Below are 24,600 nucleotides of genomic sequence, written 5' to 3' on the forward strand. Positions count from 1 at the left end.
GATAGGAACGAATGGCGAAACCTAGTATCGGAGGGTTTTATATACTATGTCTATGATCGGAGGCCAAGATCCACTTCGGGTCGCTGAGCCAGCGAAGTAAGTAAGTATTCCAATTCAGTAATTACTGGACCGATAAATGGCGCTGCAATCGTTAAAAAAAATATGTTATTAGATACTTTGGCCAAGTTCAATCCAAAAAAAACTATCCAGATATCACTTTTTAGCGATAAGACCGCCTGTTGTTTACCTCTGCTTGTGTTACAGTTTTATTTTGTATTGTCTTCTTCTATTGAGGTGTGCAATAAAGAGTACTTTGTATGTATTTATATTGTATTGTATCCCTACTTTTATGGGTTTCTAACAGTTAGAACCAATCATATCATAATATGTGGGTTTTTAAACTCATTTTGTTGCATTTAATACTTATAAAAACATTAGCAACGTATGCATTGAGTTGACCCATATATGTATGAAACTAAGGCCTACCGTTTAGCTGATAGCCTTAGCTTCGTATATATAAAGGTCAATTCATACGTTACTCATACTTTATATAATATCTAGTATGGACAGTATTTGAATTGACGCCATTGAATTGGGCGGCGTATTTGATCAGATGTACCTAGCAGTTGAAACGAGTTTAGTCGAAAACCCAAGCGATATTTGTAAGTACATAAAATTGTGGTGGATATTATTTTCATGTTACCATTACTGAAATAAAAAAAATGTGTGTGAAATGAAATATTGCTTAATGTGTAAAAAACTGCAAATAAATTAGGTTAAATTCGTTATAGCTTTGACTTCGCCTTAATAGGGTAAAATACCCATAGTAGGCAAAATATTGGAGAGTGTTTGAGGTCCTAACGATGGGGAATTCAGAAGTTATTTTTAACAGTGAGTTACAACAATAATTTTAAGCTATGTAAGTTGTAGTATATACTGTATGTATGTATGTGTGTATGACCGCTCTGACAAGAGTGTGCCGACAAAGAAGAACAAGTTGTAGTATGTACAAACAGCACAAATACATTATATAATTACAGGCATTTCATTGATTAATCATTCTATAGATAAAATACTTTTGTATAGTTACCATTTTTAGATGATGATTAATTCAGATGGAAACAATTATGATGAAAAAACATCGCACAAAAAGGAAAAGACACGCTCTATCGCTCATTTTACTGTATCCGAAAAACCAGTGAAAATGGGTAAGTTCATATATTATGGTTCATTAAAATTATTTTAACGTTTTTACTGTTTTCCTTATTTCAACTTTCAATTATTTTAGAAGAGGTTCTATGAAAAAAAAATGTTTTTACTAAAACGTTTATCCTAAGACACCTGCTTAAAAAAAACTCAATTTTTATACTAAATATAGTTAAATAAGATGATACACCAGAAAACTCTTATTATTATGTTTCAAGAAATAAGAGCCATTTATTTTATTTGATATATCGTTGAAATAATTCATGAACAATTAGTTTCTTAATCCAGAAATTGGAATGAATGTTTTGTTTCTTATTTTTAGGATACGGGTACCGACATCAGCAGACGGTACTGTTGTTTTTTTGTTATATGGCAGCATTCAGCTTAAGGTCGTTTATAGGAGTAGCTTTGGTGGCTATGATGCATGGTAATCATGATGACCGCACTAATATTACGAATTTAACAAAAGAAGTTGAAAATAAATCAGAAATAGGAAACGTCGGAGTTTTCAATGGAATTTTTTTTCATGAACCGGTAAGTGAACTTTTTTAAAAATAAGTTATTTCTGAAAAAAAAAAACATGTTTGATGCAAGTTTTTGAAGCTGACTGTACTTTTCTTTTATCGGGCAACTAATGCTCATGGAGATAATTCTTACAAATCTAAAAACAAATAGGTCGCGTTGCTTTATCACAGAGTTCCTGTACCAACGCCCAGATTATAAGTTAGAATCCGAGCACGTATTTCCACAATGTTGTTTTGAACTTTCATATTTTCAAAAGTATTCACTTATCCAAGACTATTTTTTAAGGACGTGTTTCAATGATACGCCACACGTTGACATTTACCGGAAAAAAAAGAACACAAAATACACATGCTTCAAATTTCAAACGAGCTAAAACAATATTTTTCAAACTTTTGACGCCGAGACTTTTTGTCAAAGTATTGACTCTTATGTCCGATCTTTTTTTTACAGTTTCCAACACTTCATTGGGATAAAAAGGCACAGGACTACATTTTGGCTTCATTTGGATTGGGATACGTAATCCTTCAGATACCGGCAGGCCAAATCGTTCACCGGTTTGGTACGCGGTACCTTCTTACTGGCGCATTGGTCATAAATGGATTAATTTCTTTTTTCACTCCATGGGCGGCTTGTTACGTAAGTTTTAGGCGGTAATCGTTTTAATTTAAACGTTAGAAAAAAAACTACTCAAGAGGCATTGAGATCTTATAATATAATTTTATATCCTCAAAGGGCACGTTTTGTATTGTATTCGAGCTCCCGATATTTTGACTTATAAGTCTAGTGAAGCTAACCGTGAATAAATAAATAAATAAATATTATAGGGACTTTCTTACACAAATTAGCTAAGTCCCACGGTAAGCTCAAGAAGGCTTGTGTTGTGGGTACTCAGACAACGATATATATAATACTTATACAAATACTTAAATACATAGAAAACATCCATGACTCAGGAACAAATATCTATAATATTTCTTAAATAAAAAAATAAAATAAAATAAAATATCTGTTGTTCATCACACAAATAAATGCCCTTACCGGGATTCGAACCAAGGACCATCGGCTTCACAGGCAGGGTCACTATCCACTAGGCCAGACCGGTCGTGAATTAATCAAAACTGTAAGACTATCACTTGTATGGAACCCTCATAATGTTAGTCTTGCCCCGAGCAAAATAAACCCCACCTTAGTTTCGTATTTTTTTATCTGCTTGTACTTAATAATTAATTCATAATTATTCTCTGATGCGAACTTTTATCATGATTTTCAGGGAGGTTGGATATTTGTCTTGGTTCTTCGGATAATTCAAGGCTTAGGCCAGTCTTGTTTCACAGCAGGTATGCACAGGGCATTTGGAAAATGGGCGCCGTTAGAAGAACGAAGCCAATTGACAGCGTTTGCATATGGAGGTAAACATTGCCTTCAAATTGACTCTTATTTGTCAGCAACTATTTCATGGCTAAGATAATGAACCGAGTTTGATGATTGCATATTTAGAAACAAAGTATGGGAAACTCGTATGCGAAATTAGTAGGTATTAAGTTTTCTTTTTAAGACTGATAATAACACAATAGTAAGAGAATTTTTATCTTTGACATACATTTATATAGGTTTTATACGCGAATCTCCTAGGAATTATCGCATATCATAAAGTCATGTGATTTTGCTAGGCCAGAGTAACTTGATGACATTTTTGTATCGTACTACGATAATGGAATATTTGAAGCGAGAAATTTCTTATTTACAGTCTACATACACTCTACAAATCTTCACTCTTCGCCTTGTCTGTAATTGTAACTAATATTGGTAGAAAATATGTGAAGTTTCAGTTCTCAGATGAGAATGTTTATCATTTCATCCACTGTGGATGGTGCAACCGTATCAAAGTGCTTTTGTTTATTGAATACTGTCTTGACCAGTTCCAATCAGCTGGTTGCGCCGAAAACATTATTAAAAAATACTTTTAGGGCAACCTTTAGGAACAGTCGTGGGGCTACTATTGACAGGTTACTTAGCAGCTTCGCCTGTTGGATGGCCAGGAGTTTTCCGCTTCTATGGGCTGTTATCACTGTCCATCGCGATCATTTTCTGGCTCCTTGGAGCTGACTCACCAGGACAACATCCGCGAATTTCTGTTGCTGAGAGACAATACATCGAAGAGGCTCTGAAAAATACTGGGGACAAAAGGAAGGTCAGGCATTACTCATCTTCTTTTTCTACTTTTTGTAGATTTTGCGCCACTTGCACCATCCCAGTAACCCGGGGTTAACTGGTTAAACCGTTATCCCATCAGTATCAAATTGTACTGGTAACCATGGTAACTCCAGGTTTAACCGGTTAACCCCAGATTAGTGAATGGTGAAAGTAGCCTTTACTCATTTGTCATTGACATTTTGTCAGTTCTGACTGACATGCCTGTTCTGAAAACAAAAAAAAACCTGATATAAATTTTGTTTTAGAATTATCCTACTAGAGATTTAAATACTACTCCTATTTAAATACATACCTATTTTAGTGTATGTAATAATTGAAAAAAAAAACAATATCACATTTCAGCAAGGGCCTGACACTTTTTGATAGAGAAACATAGTCTTATTGCAATTCCTATAAGAGGAAAGAGAAAATAGTGCCATGCTTTGTTTTTATCACCGACCGGGCATTTTATGGCATCATGTTAGCATCATAGCAAGGAGGCTATGGCGAAATACCGAAATTTATAAGAGTGAAAGAGAAAAGACATTGGACATGCAAACCGGATAAATTGCGTAGTATACATTTAATTTATGAATATTCTTTCTCATACCCCCGGTCGCTCGGTGGCACGTCTATAACTACTTGTATATAATATGTCTATGCATTTCAGAAACATCTCCAAGTTCCTTGGAAAAAGTTACTATGCTGTAGGGGGATGATCGCTGTCGTAATAGCCCATATCGGTCAGGGGTGGTTTCACATAACAATGTACTCTGAGATTCCATCCTTTATGGACAAAGTAATGGAGGTTGATATTAAAACTGTAAGTTGATAATCTATTTTATGGCAATACTTTGTTTACTAGCTGTTTTAGAAAAATAGTTAAGAAATTTTAGTGAAAACTAGCGACCCGCCCCGGCTTCTTTATTTACACAAAACCTTTACAAATTATACATATAAACCATCCTCTTGAATCACTCTATCTATTCAAAAAAAACCGCATCAAAATCCGTTGCCTAGTTTTAAAGATCTAAGCATTCATAGGGACAGACATACATACAGAGCGGAAAGCGACTTTGTTTTATACTATGTAGTGATATGCCTTAAAATCACTACTGTGGAAATTTAATATCCTTTGTGGTAACGCGAAGTTTTTTGCAACCAATTAGCTATATTAAGTACTACACTACCTACATTCCATGGATAAAGCCCATTAATCTGAACGTAATCCATTTGAGGCAATGTGTACCTACATTTTATTTTACGAAGGTATTTAAAATATAATTAGGATTTTTTGTTGAATTATAGATAGATTTTACGCTGTAGCTAAAAACATTTAACAATATGAATTATTTTCAGAACGGCCTTTTGACAGCATTACCTTTCTTTGTTATGTGGCTTACCAACTTTTTCTTTAGTTGGTTCATCGATATGATTATTGTCAAGAAGTGGCTCTCCGTCATCAATGCTAGAAAATTAGCTCAAAGTATAGGTATTTTAATTAATTTGTTTTTATTTTATTTTGATTTTTTATTTATTTAATTAATCTATTTTTATATAGCCTATTTTATGTTCTACTGCTGAGCAATTAATCCTCTTCTATTTTACACCACTCGCCACATCATCGCACGTCTATACGCATAAATAAATATACGTCGTCATAGATGTTTAATATTTATAAAAAACGATAATATTTATTTTGGATAACAGAACATCCAAATTACTTACACAATTAAATTATTATATCAAAATGTAAAAAAATCAGTACCATAAACATTAGACCCTATTAACCTAGTGGGTATTTTGACAACTACATAACATTTAAAAATCAATAATTGTTTGATTGACGATTAGTTTCTTGGCAATTTCTAAGACCGATATGTTTTCGGTTTCAGGTACTATTCCAACGATATTAGGACTATTGTCTCTTGCCTACGTGAGGAAGGACATTATTGTCGTGGAGACGATTCTAATCCTCACTTGCGCTTTTGAGACGGCAGTATTTTCGGGATTTTTTGTAAGTAAAATTTAATTGCATTTTTCAATGAGAGAAGGGCTTGATTTAAATTAAAATATAACCTCTTGGTTTTATTCAGGCTATTTATTCCCTACCTAAGTTGCATATTTCGAACGAAAACCGAGTAATGACGATTAGCTGTTGGAACTCCATGAATAAACAATAAACAATTAATCCAACCTTATCTTCACCGGTCAAAAAATAATGCTTTTTGTAACCTAGTTAAAGTAACTAATAAAATATTTAAAGCTGTCCATAGTTTTTCTTTGGCTTGGAATCTTACTATTTTTTTGGTGACAGGTAAATATCATCGATTTAGCTCCAAACTTTGCTGGCACCATGATAAGCATTAGCAACTTTATAACACAAGTGTTTTCTACCGTGGCACCCGTAATTGCTGGACTCGTACTTAATGAGGATGTTGTAAGTATTTTTAATTAATTGTCAAATATGGCCAGATGAAAATGAGATGATGATGAACAGAGGCGTAGCGTGAACCAATCTAGCCGTAGGCGAAAACCACATCTGAAAGGCCATTTTCAATGTGTTTTCCCAAGGTAATAAAAAGGTTGGTTTTGCAAGGCTCCCCTAAGTGCGAGGCCGTAGGCAAAGGCTCCATTCGCTCACGCCTAGGTATGCCACTGATGATGAAAATGAGATGAGTTGGGTTTAGTCAAACTCGTTAAACTTTAAAGTATATTTCATTTTCGTCCGGCAGCGAAGACAGCTTTCACAGTCTCCCTCCCTCCCTTCATGACATACTTGACGGACAACTAAATAACGTGCCTAAAAACTTTAATGTTGTACATATCAACGCCCAGAGTATTCCCGCCCATTATAATGACCTTTTATTACCTCTAGATTTAAATAACTTACATGCCATTCTTGTTTCTGAGTCATGGCTCAAACCATGTTTACCGACCACCTCGTATTCCTTGCCAGGATTTCAGTTGGTGCGGAACGACCGCTCTGGTAGAGGCGGTGGTGGGGTTGCCATCTATCTTCGATCTCATATTCCTTTTTCTATCATTAGTATGTCACCCCCTTGTTCCAACGAAGCCGAGTATTTATTTCTTGATATTTCCTTATCCCACACAAAGGTTCTTCTAGGTGTTTTTTTATTCACCTTCTATGCATATAAATTACTTTTCTTCACTTGAGAAACTTCTCGAAGACCTTAAGCCTTCATTCAATCACCATATCATTATGGGCGATTTTAACACCTGTTTGTTAAAAAATGATTTCCGATCTAATTCATTGAATTCCTTAGCACGCGCTTGCGACCTAGCCATCCTTCCTTCTGGGCCTACTCACCACTTTCCTAACTGTTCTCCTTCTTTACTGGATCTCACTCTTGTTTCTTCTCCAAGCCATGTTGTTAAATACGAGCAATACCCGGCGGTGGAATTCTCTTACCACGATTTGCTTCTCTTGTCCTATAAAATTCGGCCGCCAAAACCTAAGCCTAGAATCCTGTTGCAGCGCAGTTTTGGTAGAATGAGTGTTGAAAGATTGTGTGATGATGCTGTTCAGATTGATTGGAGTGTGATATTTGAGGCTAGTGACATTAATGTTAAGCTCCTTTTGTTTAATTATCTTTTATCACAGCTTTATGATATTCATGCACCAATACGCCCCGTTAAGATTAAGCATCTCCCGGCTCCCTGGCTGACCGACAGCATACGATCTTTGATTGCTAAGAAAAACCTAGCTAAAGCAAAATATAGGATAAACCCGTCAGACAGGAACAAGGACAAATACCATACGTTGCGTAATCGATGTAGCACAGTATGTCGTGACGCCCAAAGACGTCACATTCATTGTTCTATCGAAAATGGCGAACCTTCTAAGACTTGGAAGTTTCTTAGGACTTTAGGAGTAGGGAAATTTCAGCAACCCGCTGTGACTAATGATGTAGACCTTGATCTCCTGAACCAACACTTCTCCGCTTCTGCCACCTTCAGTGGGCCAGTCAAGACTCAGACTCTAAACCTTCTTTCTAACTTCACTGCTTCTACCTCGTCTCAATTTTCTTTTACTGATTTCTCGGAATGTGATGTTAGGAAGAACATACTATCGATATCCTCCAATGCTGTTGGCGTTGACAATGTGAGCCGTAATATGATCCTCCCGCTCCTTGACCTCCTTGTTCCTATAATTACCCACATCCTTAATAGTTCAATTTCTACTAGTATTTTCCCAACGCTTTGGAAGGAAGCATATATAATTCCTTTTCCCAAAAAGTCCAAACCTTCATCCTTTTCTGACTACCGTCCTATTTCTAATCTTCCCTTTCTTTCCAAGGTTCTTGAGCGCTTAGTCCATCAACAGCTGACTTCTTATTTAAATAGAAATAATCTCATGAACCCTTTCCAATCTGGTTTCCGCTCCGGTCATAGTACGACCACATCACTTATTAAAATTACTGATGACACCCGAGCGGGGATGGACAAAAGGATGGTGACAGTGTTAACATTGTTAGATTTCAGTAACGCCTTTAATACCGTCGATTTTGACATTTTAGTTGCAATATTGTGTTCACTTAATATATCTCCTCCGGTTCTCAATTGGTTTAGAAGCTACCTTGTTGGCCGTCGGCAAAGAATAAAGGTAGAAGGTTCTCATTCCTCATGGTGTAGCACTCTTGCCGGCGTTCCGCAGGGTGGCGTCCTATCCCCACTTCTCTTTTCAGTGTTTATTAATTATATTACTAGGAATATTGTCTCTTCTTACCATTTGTATGCTGACGATCTACAAATATATTCGCAGGGTGTGCTTGACGATTTGCCACAAGTTATTAATACTACGAATAATGATTTAGAATCGATCTTAGATTGGAGTCATCGTTATGGACTTAACGTTAATCCATCTAAAACGCAGGCTATCATTACAGGTAGTTCAAAATTAATTTCCCGAATAGATTTTTCCAACATACCTAAAATAGTTTTTAACGGCATAGAGATTCCCTATTCAAGTCGTCAAAAATTTAGGCATAATTATGGACCGTACTCTGTCTTGGATCCCTCAGATCAATGAGGTTAGTAGGAAAATGTTTGCTGCTGTAGGATCTCTACGGCGGCTTCGTAACTTTTTACCACTCTCAACCAAAATTGCGCTAGCTCAAGCTTTGCTCCTTCCCATTTTAGATTAATAAACTTGAACGTCTTCAAAATTTATGCATCCGTTTCATTTATGGCCTGCGAAAATATGATCATGTTTCCTATTACCGTTCGCAGCTCAATTGGCTTCCCATACGTTTGCGACGCAATTCTCACATTCTAGCCCTCCTGTATGGTATACTCTTCAACCCCACTACCCCCCTGTACCTAAAAGAGCACTTCAAATACCTTTCTTCTTTAAGATGCTCCAAGAATTATCTGCTTGCCCAAATTACTACTTCTTCTAAATTCTATAAGGATTCCTTCACCTTCCAAGCGATTCGGTTGTGGAATGCTCTGCCGTCTGATCTAAGACATGCTAAATCGCTTCCTATTTTTAAGGCTCAACTTAAAATGCACTATCTGTCACTTCCTTAAGCTTGTTAACCATTCGATTACTATCTCTGCTATATTATATATGTATGTATATGTATTGATATTTATATATGTATTTATTTTTAATATTTAATAGTATGATCTTTAATATGTATGCACCTAACTATTTATGTATGTATATTGTTATATATTTATCTGTGCTGATTTTATTAAAAAAAAAAACTCCTACTCTTGTTATCCGTTTATTTTTCTACCCATTTATTTCTTCCATACGGTAAATTCTACTACCTGAAGGTTGTCTGTAAGAGATCGCTTTTTAGCGATAAGACCGCCTGTTGTTGCTTAGTTCGCTATGTTAATTATAATGTATCTAAATTTGTTTTAATTATGCACAATAAAGAATATATTATAATTATTATTCTCTTTATTTATCTTTCATCTTAGGCTAGGTTTTTATAATATGGATATAAAAGTAAAATACAAAAACACTTACAAAACATTACAAAAAATATATAAACACATTATAAAAAACCTAACCTAGGGTACCGCCGGCAGCGGGGCAAGGCCCAAGCTGCCGGTGGTCAGGGCCGCAGAGAGAGGAACCGGCGGACTATCCGCGCCGTGTCCAAGATAACCGCCTTCTGCATCTGACCCTTGATCCAACCACCCAGCGAGAGTCTCTCTAGGTGTTGGTCGAGACTCTTCGCAATGAGACCGTTCGCTGACACGACTATAGGAACAATGATCGTCGAGTCAACATTCCACATGGCGGTTATCTCGTGAGCCAAGTCTAGGTACTTGCTGGACTTGTCCTTCTCGGCCTTCACGAGATTCTCATCATGGGGGATGGTGACATCGACGAGCACAGCTCGGCGCTGCGTTCGATCTATCAGCACGATGTCAGGCTTATTGGCTACAATAGTCCTGTCAGTGATGATAGACCGATCCCAATAGAGCGTGGCACGACCATTCTCGAGAACTGGCACAGGTAAATACTTGTAGTACGGTACTTCGCGGTCCACAAGGCCATATAGAAGAGCAAGCTGCTGGTGAATAATCCTGGCTACGAGATTATGTCTGTGCAAGTACTCGCCGTTAGCAAGATGAGAACAACCGGAAATGATATGCCTGAGTGACTCTCCGGGACGGCGGCATGCCCGACAAATGTCGACCGTACCGTCCCTCAGGATATATTTCCGATAGTTGTTCGTCATCATAACTTCGTCCGCAATTGCACAGGCAAAACCCTCGGTTTCTCCGAAGAGGTCCCCGGATCGTAACCAGTTCACCGACGCGAGCAGGTCTACATCGGGTCCCGTGAGGGCCTTGTAGAACCGCCCGTGTAGCTGCTTATCCTTCCATACCGCCTTGCGGTCCGCAGTACTTTGTACCACAGGTTTGTGCCAGTTCTCGTTTGCCAAGGAGAGCGGCGTGAGTTTTTTGTCTACTGTCACCACGTCACAATGTATCCCACACTCGTTGTTAAGGAAATAATTCCTGAGATTGCACACCTCGCGGTTGTGGAGATCTTTGGCGTTTAGGAAGCCTCGGCCTCCACACTTCTGTGGGATGTACAATCTCATAACTGACGAGCGTGGGTGTAACATACGGTGTGTGGTGAGCAGTAGCCGGACCCTCCGATCCAGGGCATCCAGCTCGGTCTGAGTCCACCTTAGTATGCCAAAGGAGTATATGAGTAGGGGCATTACCCAGGCGTTGAAGGCGCGCACTTTGTTGCCTCCTGACAAAAGACTGTTAAGGACTTTTGTGAGCCGACTGAAAAAGCGCTCCTTCACCGTCCGTCTTATACCCTCATCCTCAATACCTAACGACTGTGACATACCAAGGTATTTATAGGTTTCTGATTCAGAGATAGATCTGAAAGACATAGTCTCAGAAAGTTGTAAATTTGTTGTACTTACAACCTTCCCCCGCTGTACATGCATAACCGCACATTTATCGACACCAAACTCCATTCTGATGGCGGTACTGAAAACTTCTGTGGTTTTCAGTAGCACCATCAAGTCTTGGTTATTTGGCGCAAATAGTTTGAGGTCATCCATGTACAGAAGGTGAGAAATGACTTCACCCTCTTTCAGCAGGGTGCTGAGGGGATTCAGAGCTAGGCAGAACCACAGGGGACTCAGACTGTCACCCCGAAATATTCCTCGCTCGATCCTTATAAAGTCCTGCGGGCCAGGACGGTCATTCCCACCACCTGGTTGACGAAGGACTGTGATCCACTGCCTCATACATGCACTTAGGAAGGATATTAAAGCTGCATCAAGTTTATACAACTCCAATACCCTTTTCAGCCATGAGTGAGGCACCGAATCATAGGCCTTCTTATAGTCAATCCAGGCGGCCGAGAGGGCCCCCCCGTTCCGACGAACTTGTTGGCATATGGTCATGTCTATGAGGAGGAGCTCTTTAGTACCACGGGACCCAACCCTACATCCATTTTGAGCGGAGGCCAAAATATTGTTTGCGACAATATGCGCGTTGATTTTTACTCTCAAAATGGATGTAAGAAGCTTGTTGAGTGTAGGCAAGCACGTGATGGGTCTGTAGTTCTTCGCTTCCGTGGTACTACCGGACTTGTAGAGCAGGAAGGTGACACCAGTTGTTAAGAAAGGTGGGAGAGAACCAAGCTCGAGGGCTTGTTGAAATTGTGCTGCCAAGCAGGCGTGCGAGCATCGGAACCATTTTAGCCAGAAGTTGTGCAATCCATCCGGCCCAGGACTTTTCCAGTTCTGGGCCGTGCGGATGACACAACTTATGTCATCGGGGTTGATGGTGACTGCCCCCATAGGTTCGATGGACTCGCACTCATGTTCAACAACACTCATCCAACTCCCCTCGGTGTGTCCGACAGGCACCGACCAGATGCTACGCCAGAAGTCAGTCATGACAGTAGCATCCGGCGTCTGCGTGTCGGACGCGCGAAGGTTGGTTTCCTCCCACCTTCGGTACACCTTCCTTTGGTCACTCTGGAAAAGACGATTCTGTTGGAATCGATCCACACGCTCTCTGTAGCGGCGAATACGGTTTGCCCATGCATAGACTTTCTGCTTTAGAAAGTCGACGCGCTCTGTGACATTGGCCATGTAGTCGCGGGGCCTGATATCCGTCCCCGCGAACGCCTGGTTCACAAAACGCATTACTCGGGGGCGATTATTGCCCCCCCTAAAGCAGATCAGCTTTGCAATGAGAGTCCTAAACGAGCTGATACGTCGCTCGATCCGCGCTTGCCATGCAGGGACACCTCCGGCGGTCCTAGGTGCACGTTCAGCGTCCGGAAACTTGACTCGAGCAACACGGCACGCCGCGATGGCACCGCAGTACATGATCGAGTGCGTATCTTCTAAATCTTTACTAGTCCGTAAATGTGGCTCTAGTAAAGCGTTTAGGGCTCCCACTAGCGCTAGATTGCGTCTATTCATAGGCAGACGTGGTAATCGTGGCCTAGAGTTGGTTGTGGCACGATACTGCGTAATCGCCTCTTCCAAAGTCCTCCTCCAAAGTTGCTCATTAGCAGAAGTACTCACACTCGCACAGTCCCCATCGTCGGTATTGAAATCAACCCACGGCACCCCCGGTGCCAGGTCGGGTGCGGGCACCGGATCCGGCGACGTGGCGGGCAGATTTCGCACCGAAGTAGAGTCCGCGCGAGCAGAGAGAGCCTCCTGGCGAAGCTGATCAAGTGTCGCGTCATCCAACCGCTTTAACCGTTGAATGACGCGCACCTGATCCGATAGTCGCTGCTCCGATACGGTGATGGTAGGTTCAAGAGCCTGAAACAGAGGCAGTATCCTTGAACGATACGCGGACAGTCGGGTTCCCCCCACTGTAGCCCATAGTAGGCGCGCATGACGTTCTCATTCATCGATTGAGTCCATCGCATGCGACGCACTACACCACCGGCAGCGGGAGCCGTGGGCGGGGCAGGATGTCCCGCAGGCCCCAAGCGTGCCGGCAGCGTGTGGCCGCCTTCGTCGCGCAGGTGGTAGTGGCGGCGGCGGCGGCGGCGGCCCGCTCTCGTCGCTGGATCCGTCTGTGTCAGGCGCCGTTGCAAACTCGTCGCCTGACGACGATGTGGACGAGGGACTGGACGAGGCGGGCGGGGGTGGTGGTCGTGCGCTTGATGTTACCGCTTTAGTTCGACTCCTTGTTATCTTTATTATTAAACAGACGGACACTGGATGAAACAAATGAATATCGTACAAGTTAATAATGCCAATGTAACTGACACATAATTTCCCTTGCTCGCGCACCAAGTACGAGTATTGGAATGATAAATAATTTAAACTATTATAATATAATCATTAATACAGGAGAAGTTGGGTTTACATCATACCAAGTGAACATTTTTCTCTCCAGGTCGAGCTCTACTATATTTATCCATACCTCCATACTATGTCTGTTTGTCTGTCTGTTACCTCTTCACGCTTAAACCGCTGAACCGATTTAGTTGAAATTTGTCATAGAGATAGTTTGAGTCCAGGGGAAGGACATAGGATAGTTTTTATGTCGGAAATCATCCCTAAAGATAGTGAAAAGGGGGGTGGAATTGAGAGAGTTTATGAATTGCCTGATAATTGATGTAAGCAATTAAGCTTATGCTCAAATTGAATGTTTGCTATTACACTTTATCCAGGCACTATACCTACTGATTTCACGCAGACAAAGTCGCGGGAAAAAGCTAGTATTTAATAATGCCAATCATAAATAGAACAGAGGTTGAAAACAATAACATAACTTATAAGTCAACTAGTCATGTATTTTTTTTCAATTACAGACAAGCCAGCATCTTTGGGGGAAGTTATTTTTCATTGCAGGTGGGGTTTATTTGGTAACTTATTTGATATACCTTTTAATTGGCTCAGCTGAGGTTCAAAAATGGAATGACCCTGAAGAAGAAACGAGAAGAAATATAGAGACAGGAGAAGAAAATCCAATGCTACATACTATATGATTTAGTTTTTTCAGAATAGTGTTAATTTGGTGTTAGGTAGTAAATAATTATTAAATAAAATAGAATAGAAATAATTTATTCGTGAGCACAAACAAAAATAGAAAATTATACAAAACAGAGAAACATAAAAAGAGAGTGCCACGAAATGTTATTGTTGTTGTGTAATAATTGTTGATCCTCTTAACATGATTGTACGCTCGAGTTAAAATATCTTTGTGCTGTTTGTTTGTGTTACTTGTATCTGAAAGAATATAAATTAGGATTAATTTTCAAATAAAATTTTCTGTCCGTTACACATTGTTTTACATTTTTAAACAAAAAAAAACTGTATTGTCTGACCACGATACTTACTGCTTATGAAATGTCAAATATCTTTCTCATCAGCTACAGAGCCAAAAGAAAGGACTGGCAATTACTCCACCGACAAGAGTAAATCTCTTAAGTTATGGTGATGATGATGACAAGTACACATCCTGATGATATATAATTTAAGTAAGTATACGCTTTTCAGATAAGACTACAACAAGAGTTAATATTGACACTGAGAATTAAAAACCAACATTGCTAAAATTATTAAGAAACTGGACAAAAAAATCTTGTTTTATATTATTTTGGTGAAATATTCATAAGGAAAATAACATCTTCTGGAGCATTTCTTTCTGCGAATGCATGCTAATTTTCCTGAGACATTTTTAGGGATCTGTACTCAAAGGGTAAAAACGAGACCCTATTACTAAGACTCCTCTGTCCGTCTGTCTGTCTGTCTGTCACCAGGCTGTATCTCATGAACCGTGATAGCTAGACAGTTGAAATTTTCACATATGATGTGTTTCTGTTGCCGCTATATCAACAAATACTAAAGCGTACGGAACCCTCGGTGGGCGAGTCCGACTCGCACTTGTCCGGTTTTTAATTCTTTGTATTCATTACCAATGAACTCAAACAAAAGTTTAAATAAATAAAACTATGACAATATATTTATAAAGTGGTGTCATATTATTTGATATGATAAGAAAACGTGTATAACATACGCCTGACTAAGGAAATACTGACAGTTAGGTAATAGACTAGGTACTAACTTGTACTTAGAACTTTTGAGAGTGTATAATGTCTAATTTGGAAAATGGAAAAACATTCGAAAAAGACTTACTTCATAGTGAAACAGACGCTGAAAGGAAAAACCGTGTTGTTGTAGAGAAAAATGAAACTCAAATAACTCTATGCGACAAACCGAAACATATAGGTGGGTTTTAAGAGATTGGCAAATATTGAAGGTTTCATGTATTAAACAGAGATCTGATATAAATATTGTTTATAAAGTGTGATGTCAAATTACGATTCTTTAGGATACGGCTGCCGACATCAGCAAGCTGCCCTTCTGTTCGTCTGTCTGATGGTAGCTTACAGCATGCGAACTTGCATGGGAGTAGCTCTGGTTGCCATGGTGCATAGTGGCCATGATAAAAAATCAGATATATCTAATTCTACAATTGATATTCAAGAAAATAATCAAACGGAGATCGGAAGTGTTGGACTTCTAAATGGAATTTTGTTTACTGAACCAGTAAGTACCAAATTGTTATTATTATTTTTAATGATTTATAAACATAAATAGTTATATTCTTTTATAACACATAATTGTAATAATTAACCAAATTATATTGGGTAAACTACCAAGTCAATCTAAATACTTTAAATGCACACCTAATTTGCAAATACAGATAAAGTTCTTTTAATAAAATGATTATTTTATGGGCATTTTGGCAAAGTCAAATAAACCTTTTTTTTTTAAGTGCGATGCTCATTCCTTCCCAATTTCTGTAATTTTGCCTCCTCATTAACACGTGTGCAAACAAACTTCAAGGTTCCCAGTGTTTTAAGGTCAGCTTCAATGTATCAGAGGGCCTAACCAAGATGCCAATTGTTTGCGCCATAGCGAACTCTTCCATGCGAGTTAGTGCGACAGAGAGACATTAGCGTTTCGTTCGCTACGGCGCAAATGATTGACAAGGCCCTCAGATCTGTTAAAGAAACGGTAGCATTCAATCATTAGGTAAATAAATTTATCTTGATTGTATTATATCTTTATTATTTACATATAATTAAACAAAGGATTTATTCTCCTTTGTCAACGTTGTCTGGTTGTAGTTCCGGAAAAACATCTATGAGTATAAGTTAAATTGAATTATTATAAACACGTAAAAATATTACTCTGCCTTAAATTTAATATAAAGTTAATTTTTATAATTTGTTATTTAAAAAAATCTTACTATTTATCCGAATATGTAAAATGGTTGAAATTTTTGAGAGTGAAGTTTAATATAGCATACAATGAATTTGTATTAATGTAATTAACGTATTAATTACTTTATTTATGAAACTAGAGTAATATTTTAGAACGCAGCGTGGTGTTTCTTTACATAATATAATTGATTGAATTGAATTGAGGAATGGATACAATTATCAATTAAATAACTTATTTAATCTAATCATAAAGTCAATAGTTAAATAATTTAATTTAGTAGTAGTAAGTAACTAACGTAGTCATAAGCCAAACTACCAATTCTATGGATAAAATAATTATCTGAAATAAAGAATTAATAATAATAATACGATAGAGCGGAGTTTTTTTTTGTATTAAGGTACATCATGAAATGGTTTTAAAACATTGTAAATCACATACTAGCAAACATAGGCCAAGCAATAAGAAGGTATAGAGGGAAATGCTAGGAACACAATTTTTGACTTCGTAGCTTTGTTTGGACTAGTTAGGAGATGAACATATCAAAAGTCCCCGACCATAACCCTAGTGCTGGGGGGGAGAAGGAGGTTAGAAGGTTAAATTTTTCGGTTTTTCGATTATATTTCGAAAACTATGCGTCTGAGCGACATGGCCACTTACACAAAATGAAAAGTGATTTAATTTGTGACTAGTTTTATTAGGTCACGGTTACAAGTTACGGGAGATGGGGTAAGATTGTAGACAATAATACTCGTACCACCATTGACAGTTTTTTTCTTAGCACACATTTACTCTATTGACCACTAAGCAAAGGGGCACAAATAAATGGCAGAGTTGAAACAATGTTGCCAGCACTACAAACATTACACGTGATTCGGAATTACGGAGTACTTACCCCAACGCACTTTATATTAAATGGTTTAGCTATTTTTGTTACCATTTCAGTACCCAACATTTCGATGGAACAAAACAACTCAGGACTACATATTAGCAGCATTCTCGTGGGGATACATGATTTTGCAGATACCAGCAGGTCAAATAGCTCACCGGTATGGTACCAGGTATCTTCTTACCGGTGCGCTGGTAATAAATGGGGTGGTATCATTTTGCACTCCATGGGCGGCGTATTATGTGAGTCTAATAATTTAATTAAGTATCTGGATATTTTTACTTTCTTAAAATTGTTTAGCATTAATGTGTCAATCTACATTAATTTATCAATAAGACAACTTTAATTGTAAATTTTTTGGGTAGGGGCTCCCCGCGGTTTTCATCGATTTTTTACAATTTTTGAGCCGTTACTCCTACATTTGCACTATAGAAATAATTATAAGACAAACGGCTATCGGTTCTTCAATCTTTTATCTCCATTTATGTCTGCCAGATTTCAAATGAAATGAACTTATGATGTTTTTAAACATTGTATAAAAAACACTTTTTTTCGTGACTAGATTGCTGTGTAGGATCTTATATATACAAAATCTACATATTTTGGTTCATCTTTGACGTCTCTAAAACTAGTCACAGATTTTAAACAAGTCAACTAAAGCACAATATATTAATTAGTCAAAATAATAATAATTATAATGAGATTAAAAAAATAATCTAAAATAGACCACCATGAATCGTACCTGGCTCAAAGGTCCCCATTATCGTCGCTGCGTTTCCCCGCTGAACTGCTATGGAAACCTGCCAGTTACGAGCCAGAACGAGGATTGCAGCCCCTCTCGCGCACACGACGCCCTAATTCTTTAAAGAAAGCACGAGTCTCTGACCCTCAAGGCCCTGCCATCTCGATAGCCACCAGCACAGTCATACGAGGATTCCAGCGCGGAATACTTCGCGTGCTTAGCATTTTAAACTAAATAACACAATTTTTTTTGGCTTAAAATTGTTCAACTTTGATGCCAAACATCTCGAAGTCAATGAACTTTGAAGTAAATGTGGGATACTTACTATATTGCTTAAAGCCGTTGATGTTATTTAATAAGCTACAAAAAACATTAGAAAACTAAGATGATCGAAGGTCATTGGCGCCAGCATAATTATAATTGATGTAATGTGTGGTACAGTGAAATATAAAAAAAAAATTGCTGTCCGCATTAACCCGAAACGTAAAATTTTAAACAACATATTAAATTTTTTGTAGGGAAGTTGGGTATTTGTCGTGATTTTACGAATGATTCAAGGCCTCAGTCAGTCTTGTTTCATACCAGGCATGCACACGGCATTTGGAAAATGGGCGCCTTTGGAGGAACGCGGCAGATTGTCGGCGTTTGCATATGGAGGTAAAGTGTAGGTACTTTCTTTAAAAGGCCATAAAATTCACACTTTCTTCCTATCGATTAATATTTTGGAAGAAATATTTTTCCAATCTATTAAACTTTTTTGAAGAAAATTTTAATGACGTACAAAAATTAGGTTTAAAATAACATTTCTTTTTAAGTAATAAAAGTTTTAGCCCAGTAAAAGAAAAAAAGTAACGTCGTCTCGTCATGTATTCAACAAAAAAGACCAGGATTAGAGTCCATATTAGCTAACTGTGCACTGACTTTTACAGAACAAAGTGCGGAAATGTGACAGTAAACGAAAAATGTTCATAGACTTTTGACATCTATGATGACAATTTCACACCGTCCTGTAACAAATGCATGCAGAGTTAGCTTGTTTAGACTAAATGAAAATCGCTCTACCAACTGGAGCCAAATTCTTAAATAGAGGTAGATGTCAATGATGATTGATGAATAAAACAATACTCAATTCTGAAAGTTTTTTGAGGCTAATATCGCATTTTTTGAGTTAAAAGTATTTGTAATTTCAGGTCAAGCATTAGGAACAGTTTTAGGGCTACCAATAACAGGATTTCTCGCAGCTTCACCACTAGGATGGCCTGGGATTTTTCGTTTCTATGGGTTTCTTTCACTGTCCGTTGGGGCTGTTCTGTGGTTCTTTGGAGCTGATTCGCCGGCCCAGCACCCAAGAATATCTGTTGCTGAGAGGCGGTACATCGAAGAGGCTTTAGGACAGACTGGGAGCACAGGAAAAGTAAAATTAACTTACATTTTATGTTCACTTATCTAAGGCCAGGATTACACTTGTAAGTTTTACTTACGTAAGTAGGGACAAAGCTATTTGCTTGAATGAGATAACGATATTCATATCTCATTCTGTAGTATAGCTGTGTCCCTACTTACGTAAGTAAAACTTACAAGTGTAATCCTGGCCTAATGTACATAGGACAATAATGTCATCATTTTTGTTACTCTCTTAAATTTTTCTATCCCCATTAAAAATATATATATTATGAAATTCTTTAACTGTTAATTTTTTTTTACTGTTTAGCAAAGCATATAACTATCATCAGACCATGGTAACTTGGCAGCGATTTTCATAGCACACAGACTGTGTATGTGTTATTTTAAATGTCATAATTTAATAGAAGTTTGACGTATATCAAAATCGCTACAGAGTAAGCTTGGTTTCACTTTAAAGCTAAAAATGATTTAAACTATGTCGAGCTATGGTTGCGAAAAATATTTTTAGCTATATTTTTAAGTTTTGTAAGTTTACAAATTTAAACCGATTGATTTTTACAAAGTTAAGTAAGTAAGTAAATTGTTGTAAGTATATTGTGCACCATACAGTTAATATAATGATAAATATTTTTGTTTTTCCGAAGCACCTTAAAGTCCCATGGAAGAAGCTGCTTCGCTGCAAGGCGCTATACGCTATCGTAGTAGCGCATATCGGTCAGACCTGGGGTCAGGTGACGTTGTACACGGAGGTCCCCGCTTTTATGGACAAAGTAATGAAGGTCAATATAAAAGCCGTAAGTTGATTAGAAACATATTATATATTTATCATACAAACTAACTAAACATTCTGTTTGAGTTGTAATATCTATGCTCCTTATTTTTGGGTGAATTCTATTCTTTTATCACTAGGTAAGTACAAGATAGCGATAGTCAAGCATTAATTCGAAATATTATTTTAAAAGTGTAACGTTTTTAAATAAATCTCATGTTTATAAGGAATAAAAAAAATATTATTATTTTGTAACGGACGTAGGTAAATATGCTTTTGTCTTATACATATAGGTATGTAATTAATTTTCATTTCTCTAGTCTTTAAGAAGAAATAAAGTAGAATTTCTAGCTAATTATGAATTTATTGTTTTCAGAATGGCCTTCTAACAGCATTACCTTTCTTGGTAATGTGGTTTACCAATTTCTTTTTCAGTTGGTTTACCGATATGCTCATTGTGAAAAAGTGGTTAAGTGTAACCAATACTAGAAAGTTGGCGCATTCGTTAGGTGAGAATTTAAATTTGAACATACCTCATCAACTTAACTGTGACCTATGTGTCTTGTTAAAACTATGCTTCTCTTTTGACTATCTTTGATCATTTAAAATGCATATTCGTTTTTAGCGGTGTTACCCTAAATTTTAAATTTTCAGGTTGTATACCAGCGGCGGTTGGGCTAATCTCGTTGGCATACGTTAAGAAAGATATTATTGTCGTAGAAACTATTCTAGTCCTAACGTGCGCTTTCAAGATTGCAGCTCATTTGGGCTGGCATGTAAGTTCTTCTTTAATTGCTCTACACAAAGGGAACATTCGTTTCTATGTCTATATTAAGTATCTGAAAAAAAAATTAATACCTATATGAAATCTAAATTCGCTACGATGAGCTGCTTAACAAGTTTATTAAAATATAAGACTCATGTGGTTAGTTTCATACCTCTTGTCCACTCATATACAATGTGTGGCCTGTAATAGGAGCAAAAAATTAAACTGTAGGCTGTACTCCTTATACCGACCAACAATTGTTCAGCGACTTTTAAAAATAACTTGTTTTGATTTTTAATACACTTTAAAGTTTTTTCCAAGACGCAATGTATTGCGAATTTTGTTATGTTTAAGGTGTGATAGGCAACGACAATCACAATGATAATGGCGTACATTGAAGATAATTTTTATTTTTTATGAACAATACGAAGTCTAAAGTCTTCATTATTTTTAAAAGTAGCTGAACAAATGTTGGTCAGTTTGAGGAGCTATTAGCCTACAGTTTAATTTTTTGCTCCTATTACAGGCCACACATTGTATATAGCATTTTGATTTTTCTTCACAGGTGAACCACATTGACTTAGCTCCAAACTTTGCTGGTACAATGATGAGTATTAGCAACGCCGTATCAAACTTGTTCGGGTCCCTGGCTCCTGTGGTTGCAGGGTTCTTACTGATCGAAGACGTTGTGAGTATTTATAAAAACTTTCAGGAAACAGACAAATGAAGAAGTTGTTTTGATATATACTTGTCATTTATTACAAAGGAATTCAGCTATACTAAAAATATAAAAACAGAAATAATATTAAATTAAATAAACTAAAAATATCTACCTATGTACACATATTTACAAGTAAAAAATGGGAGCTCGGCGTCGGATGGTAAGGTGCCAAGAAGGTTGGTAGCATAGCCGAATGGCGATGCCAATTCGCTGGGCAAGGATATAACCAGCCCTCTAGTCACCCGTAGCATCATCAGTGAGATCAGTTCGTTCAGATGAAGTCGTACTAATGTTTCACATCGAATCTGAATTTAATTTGGGATATAAATGTAGTAAGTTTTATTCACATACAAGATCACAAGATTTACTTTGAGCATTAACATTATGTTTTATGAATTTCAGACGAGTGAATTTCTTTGGAGGAAAGTGTTTTTGGTAGCGGCAGGGTTTTACGTTATTACTGATTTATTATATGTCGCTATTGGGTCAGCTGAGCTACAGGAATGGAATACTCCAAAAGAAGATACGAAAGAAAATATAGCAAATGAAGAGCAAAAGCCAATGTTATAGAAACAGAAAAGGAAAAATCTACATTTTGTACGTTAATAGCTATTTATGCAACAAGTACGGAAATCATCTTTACGCACGTGTATCATACAATGTTTTACTATGCATTGTGCGAGTAAATAAAAAAAAACATATAATGGCAAATAAGTTTAATTATTAAAAAATTGAAAACAAAAAGCACTAGTGCGAGAAATTAGCACCATATGTACTGAAAAAAAAAATTGAAAACAAAAAGCACTAGTGCGGAAAAGTAGCACGTTCCGCATGATATGGCTCCGTAGGAAACGAACTTTTGGAGCACATGCACTGTAAAATAATTATAATTCAGTGTAGTTCTAAAGTTTAGTGTAGTAATAAAATTTTAGATTTAATTGTATCATTTTAGGTTATATAATACTAGCATAGTTTGATTTTACTGCGATATACCTAAGTTAAGTAGTCAAAGTGAGGTGCTCCATTATTGTCGTATATATTAGTATTTACTAGCTTCGATACATGATATGTATATATACTTGAAAATAAAATATAAATGAGTCAAAACAAGAAGCAGGTTAAAATCGACTTGCAGGGTTTTATTACATCTTTAGGTAAGTAGGTACCTTTAAGTGAAGTTAATACATTATGTATATTATGAGCCACTTGCTCCATCCCACTAACCCGGGTTCAACCGGTTAAACCTGGAGTTACCATGGTTACCAGTACAATTTGACACTGGGTTAATGGTTTAACCGGTTAACCCCGGGTTAGTGAGATGGTGATGGTGGTGGTGGTGGCACAGTTAATAATGGCAAGTTATAAAATACTGCATGGTGGGTGGTCGCTGTAAAATTAAGTTTTAAAACTATAAGTCATCGGTTTTATGATTTTTTTCCGCCCATTGCCACTTAAGAGTCCCCGGTGAGCTCGGCCGAATTGCACCTTCCCATACAAACGTAGTAAAAAAAAAATCTGTTTATTTCTAAAATTAATGTTAGAGGTATGTTCCGCTCTCATTTTAAATCTGTGTTGGATTGTACTGAAACTTTGCACATTCATAGATCTGTAATTAGTTTATATAGCTCCAATTTATAAAACAAACGAAATAGAGCAAAAACAAGTTTTGTATGGAAAACTTAAATTCGCTGTATTTTTGTAACTATGGTATCTGAAGCTATATAAACTAATTTCAGACAGATATACCTTATCCTATTCTAAATACACAGTTCCAAAGCAATCTAGATAGTCGTTTAAAATGAGAGCGGAACTGCGTTTGTATGGAGAACCGAGCTTGCCGGGGACCCTTAATTCTAGCAATGTCAACAACCTTGGTTGTCGTCTGGATCTCCTCATTTATTTATTTTTATGCTACGTCTGTGGCAAACAAGCATACGGCCCGCCTGATGTTAAGCAGTCTCTATAGCCTATGCACGCCTACAACTCCAGAGGAGTTACATACGCGTTGCCGACCCTAACACTCCTCTCCCTCGAGCTCTGGCAACCTTACTCACCGGCAGGAACACAACACTATTAGTAGGGTCTAGTGTTATTTGGCTGCGGTTTTCTGTAAGGTGGAGGTACCTCCCCAGTTGGGCTCTGCTCTAGATCTGGAATGACATCCGCTGTCCTGTGCCCTACCACACAAAGCGAGATGTCATTCACAGTGCCCATACCTCTCTTTTGGACGTAGTTTAAGGACATTCCTAGGTCCAAAATTCGGGTTCGATCTTGTAAAGAATTATCGATCATAGCTTGCTCAATTGATTACTCTTTGAGTGACTCTGAGCTTTTTTATAAGACCCATTGTGAGTGATCACGTCTCTGTACCATAAGTTTTGACTGCCAAATTAATGGTAGGGGAACCCAAGAGGGGATTTTTGTAGTTACTCGGGCGTCTCAAATTAAGATATGAGTGATAATATCTTGCTAACCGTGGATTCTACCTTAACCACTTTTAGCCAGATAAATGCTTGCTTAAAAAAATTTTTTGATCTCCCACCAACAACCCAATTTTTTTTTAAATATATAGACGCTTCCCTGACTAACTGGAAAAGAAAACAATATATGACCTTTTGTCTCAACGACGCTCGAGTAACTCCAAATATAGCATCCCT

At 37.6% G+C, this 24,600-nt stretch overlaps 2 protein-coding genes across 2 annotated transcripts; both read left to right on the forward strand.

The window, feature by feature from the left end:
- Positions 1 to 1,099: 1,099 nt before the first annotated feature.
- On the forward strand, positions 1,100 to 14,420 carry LOC134745761 (putative inorganic phosphate cotransporter). The gene is made up of 10 exons (XM_063679840.1): positions 1,100 to 1,208; positions 1,529 to 1,740; positions 2,182 to 2,367; positions 3,002 to 3,140; positions 3,699 to 3,922; positions 4,595 to 4,747; positions 5,284 to 5,416; positions 5,820 to 5,941; positions 6,242 to 6,364; positions 14,234 to 14,420. Exons 1-10 carry the CDS (start codon positions 1,100 to 1,102, stop codon positions 14,408 to 14,410), a joined length of 1,578 nt encoding a protein of 525 aa, XP_063535910.1. The 3' UTR covers positions 14,411 to 14,420.
- Positions 14,421 to 15,322: 902 nt separating this feature from the next.
- LOC134745762 (putative inorganic phosphate cotransporter) lies at positions 15,323 to 22,660 on the forward strand. Its single transcript, XM_063679841.1, has 10 exons — positions 15,323 to 15,653; positions 15,757 to 15,974; positions 17,598 to 17,783; positions 18,802 to 18,940; positions 19,474 to 19,697; positions 20,332 to 20,481; positions 20,833 to 20,965; positions 21,111 to 21,232; positions 21,788 to 21,910; positions 22,346 to 22,660. The coding sequence occupies exons 1-10, from the start codon at positions 15,518 to 15,520 to the stop codon at positions 22,511 to 22,513; spliced, it is 1,599 nt and encodes a 532-aa protein (XP_063535911.1). The 5' UTR covers positions 15,323 to 15,517; the 3' UTR covers positions 22,514 to 22,660.
- Positions 22,661 to 24,600: the final 1,940 nt, after the last annotated feature.

This window comes from Cydia strobilella, chromosome 12, assembly GCF_947568885.1.
Source record: "Cydia strobilella chromosome 12, ilCydStro3.1, whole genome shotgun sequence".
Taxonomy (NCBI): Eukaryota; Metazoa; Arthropoda; class Insecta; order Lepidoptera; family Tortricidae; genus Cydia; species Cydia strobilella.

What these genes read in the sequence shown, in the direction of transcription:
- LOC134745761 (XM_063679840.1), top strand. Translation starts at nt 1,100, where the DNA reads ATGATGATTAATTCAGATGGAAACAATTATGATGAAAAAACATCGCAC. An exon ending in GACAGCGTTTGCATATGGAG is followed by an intron (nt 3,141 to 3,698) that starts GTAAACATTGCC and finishes AAATACTTTTAG; the next exon opens with GGCAACCTTTAGGAACAGTC. An exon ending in CAGTATTTTCGGGATTTTTT is followed by an intron (nt 5,942 to 6,241) that starts GTAAGTAAAATT and finishes TTTTGGTGACAG; the next exon opens with GTAAATATCATCGATTTAGC.
- LOC134745762 (XM_063679841.1), top strand. Translation starts at nt 15,518, where the DNA reads ATGTCTAATTTGGAAAATGGAAAAACATTCGAAAAAGACTTACTTCAT. An exon ending in AAAGTTGGCGCATTCGTTAG is followed by an intron (nt 20,966 to 21,110) that starts GTGAGAATTTAA and finishes TTAAATTTTCAG; the next exon opens with GTTGTATACCAGCGGCGGTT. An exon ending in CAGCTCATTTGGGCTGGCAT is followed by an intron (nt 21,233 to 21,787) that starts GTAAGTTCTTCT and finishes TTTTCTTCACAG; the next exon opens with GTGAACCACATTGACTTAGC.